General features: G+C 39.9%; 1 protein-coding gene across 1 annotated transcript; it reads right to left on the reverse strand.

Moving 5' to 3' along the window:
• Positions 1–834: 834 nt before the first annotated feature.
• On the reverse strand, positions 835–2877 carry LOC138510728 (trichohyalin-like). The gene has a single exon (XM_069626481.1). It carries the CDS (start codon positions 2875–2877, stop codon positions 835–837), a length of 2043 nt encoding a protein of 680 aa, XP_069482582.1.
• Positions 2878–3085: the final 208 nt, after the last annotated feature.

Below are 3085 nucleotides of genomic sequence, written 5' to 3' on the forward strand. Positions count from 1 at the left end.
CCAGCTAAGAGTCTTCTCCGCTACAAAACAGTAGTCTAACGCAGCACTGCTAGTACCATTGAACCAAGTTGGGGCTCCTTGTAAGTCTCCTTTCGTCTGACCATTTAAAATTCTCATTTCTCTTATTTCCATTTCCTCCATCCATCTTTTGGCATTCCCCTCTAACGTGGAGTTCAGCTTTAGTTTCCCAGTTGTGTCCAGTAGTTTCAGATTCAAATCTCCACAAAGGAGAATAAGTTGATTTTTTTCCGTTATCATTGATTCGTCAATTTCCAACATAATATTGGACAAGTAGGTATTAATTACACAGTCCATTTGGCTCCAATAGGTGTTAATTATTAGAATTCCAATTTCATGTAGTGTTGTTTTTTTTTTTAGCCTTAGAATCTGAACATAAGGGTTGGGGGTGTGGTGTCGCAGCACCTTAAGGTCACTTTCTTCTCTTATAAGTGTCAAGAGGCCAGCACGTGGTCTGACTAATAAACCTTTCTTTGCTGGATTTATGTACACCTCGTGGCCTTCACAGATTGGAAGCCTTCTTATCCATGATTCCTGCAAGCATACAATATCATACTTCCCCAGGAAGGCACAGTCCCCTGAAAAGAGATTAGAGAAACCCCTGGAGTTCCATGAGGCTAGAAGGGATTGTCCCCTTTCTGCCTCCTTCCCGGCCTATTGCCTCTTTTTTTCAGATTTGAGGTCACTCTCTCCTTTTTTCTTCTGGTCATGAGCATTACTTCTATTTTCTCTTTTTTTCAGTTTCGACGTTTCCGTCATAGATGTCTGTGGTGTATTTCTTGAGTTTGAATTGTCCACCGTGAATTTCATTTTTTCCTACCGGGAGTCATTCCAGGGCCTATGATCCTCTCTACTTTTGTTCCTGCCATCCTGAGAGGCCTTTTCTCTGTACTTTTGATGTTCTCTGTTTGTATACTGTATTTGTTTAGGTACCGGAGTATAATTGGGAGCTGGGATCCCTTCCTCAGCTTTTCCATAAATCCGCCTTTTTCCCTTGCTATTATCCTCATATCTCGATTCCATATTTTCGCTTTCTGATATATTATAGCTGTAGTTCTTGCTTTCTTTATGAGGAACCTTCGGCCCAAATTTTTCGTATTCGTTTCTTGAATTTTCATTTGTTGACTTTCTTCTCCTTCTTTCCAATGGATCGAATTCCAATAGTCTGAAACCTGCTTCAGCTAATCTTTCCCTGGCTTTCCAGATAGTCTCTTTTACCCATTGTGAAATAAGATGTAGTATTATCACATCTGGTCTTTTTTCTTCCGGAAATTCAATGATCAGAATGTCATCCATTGAGATTTTTCTGAGGATTGTCAATTGATTGACAATGGACATCACATTTTTCCTATTCAGAATTATTCGTTTGGAGTTCATTGCCGCTCTTTCCAATCTTAGAGTGGGCATTTCTTGTGAGGTCTTTCTGCTTCCTGCTGCCTTGTGATACTGTTCATCATTTCGGCCCTTATTAGTGTGTCTTTGCAACTTCCGTTTGTCACTAAGGTCAGCTTTGCTAATCGATCTCGCTGCATGCCGTCTGAGACTACGGCGATCTTCCAATATTTTCCAGAAGTTCACTTTTGGATTTGAGTGATTTTCTTCCGGATCTTCGCTCCTTGGGCGTTTCCTCACAGTGTCCTTTTTCTGCAATTTTCCCTTTGTTTCTTCTGTTTTTTCAGTGGCTTCTGCTCTTGTTTTTATATTTTTTCCTTGATTTTCATCACTCCTCTGGCATTTCCTTGCTTCATTGGTCTTCCTTTCTTCCATTTTACCACTGTTCATTCTATGTCTTTCCCTTTTTTGCTCGTATTTTGCTTTTTCTTCCTGTTCATAATAGTACAGCTGGTTATCAATGTTCTGCCACTCTGATGGACCTATATTTTGCCAGCGTTCATCCTCCTGATGTTCTTCAATAACTTCAATCAAGTCACTTAGATATCTTTCAGTCTCTGATTTACTGTCTATTTCCCGGGGTATCTGATTGTTTAAGATTTCCTTTTTGCTGTCAGAAGTTACTATCTTCAATTCCACCCTAGGTTTCTTTGCTGGGTTACTTAGTAGTTCTCTGTCTGGTAATTTAATATTTCTTAGGAAGGATCTTGAGCCGCATTCCTTCCTCTTCATTACTTGGTTCTTCGATTTTTTCCCCAATTTATTCTGCAGATCTTTTGCAGTTGTCTTTCCTCCTGTTGTAGCTACTTGTTTACTTTCTTTTTGAACATCTTGAAATATTTCATAGCTTGGTTTAAAGTTCTCATCATTTTGCACCTTTTCCGTTGATCGTAGAGGATTATTAGTTGAGGCGGTTTTGATTTCCTCGTGACCTCTTTTAGGTTTTATTAGGCCCTTCCCTAGGACAAGTGGTCCTCTTTTCACTGGTCTCTGTGTAATTCCTTCTGATGGTACTGAGGAATGACCTTCTGGTACGCATGGTTCCGCTGTTTCCATTCTATCATCATCAGGCTTTGCATTTTTAACCAGCACTTGTTGAATGGATGAATTTTGCCACTTATGGGCTTCCAATATAGCCTCCATTAACGATTGCTTGTCCTTGGAGTCCCTACGAGCCATCTCACTTAGCCTATCCTGCCATTCATTGGACTTTTCTGCTTCCAAGTCCATCCTTTGCTCGAGTCTTTTTAGACACTCCACCGTCTCTAGTGTTTGCTCCCTTGTTTTGGAGTTTACTGCGAGAACTGTTTGCAGAGAATCATTTATGTTTTCATAGAGCTTAATATAAGGGGCAATTGCAATATTTAAAGCTGCCATCACTACATTTTGTATGTGTGCAAGGTCCTCCATTCTCTCTTTACAACATAACTCCCTTATTTTGTCCAGCGAGTTTTCATCAATCTTCATTTCCGTATTTTCTTTGGGTCTCTGAATGGAGTCCTCTTTATTCTTATTAGCGAGGTTTTTTGTTGGGGTGGAGGAGGCAATCTCCTTGTCCCTACAGGATCTTTGATTCAGATTCACCGGGAAAGTCTCCACATCGAGTGCGTCTATTTTTTCTTTTATAACTGATAGACTTTTCCTTTTTTCCAATGTAATTTTTCCAGTTAGAATT

This window comes from Ambystoma mexicanum, chromosome 6p (assembly GCF_040938575.1).
Source record: "Ambystoma mexicanum isolate Mex_15411 chromosome 6p, UKY_AmexF1_1, whole genome shotgun sequence".
NCBI classification, from domain to species: domain Eukaryota; kingdom Metazoa; phylum Chordata; class Amphibia; order Caudata; family Ambystomatidae; genus Ambystoma; species Ambystoma mexicanum.

Coding starts and splice junctions, on each gene's coding strand:
- LOC138510728 (XM_069626481.1), bottom strand. CDS start 2,877: ATGAAGATTGATGAAAACTCGCTGGACAAAATAAGGGAGTTATGTTGT.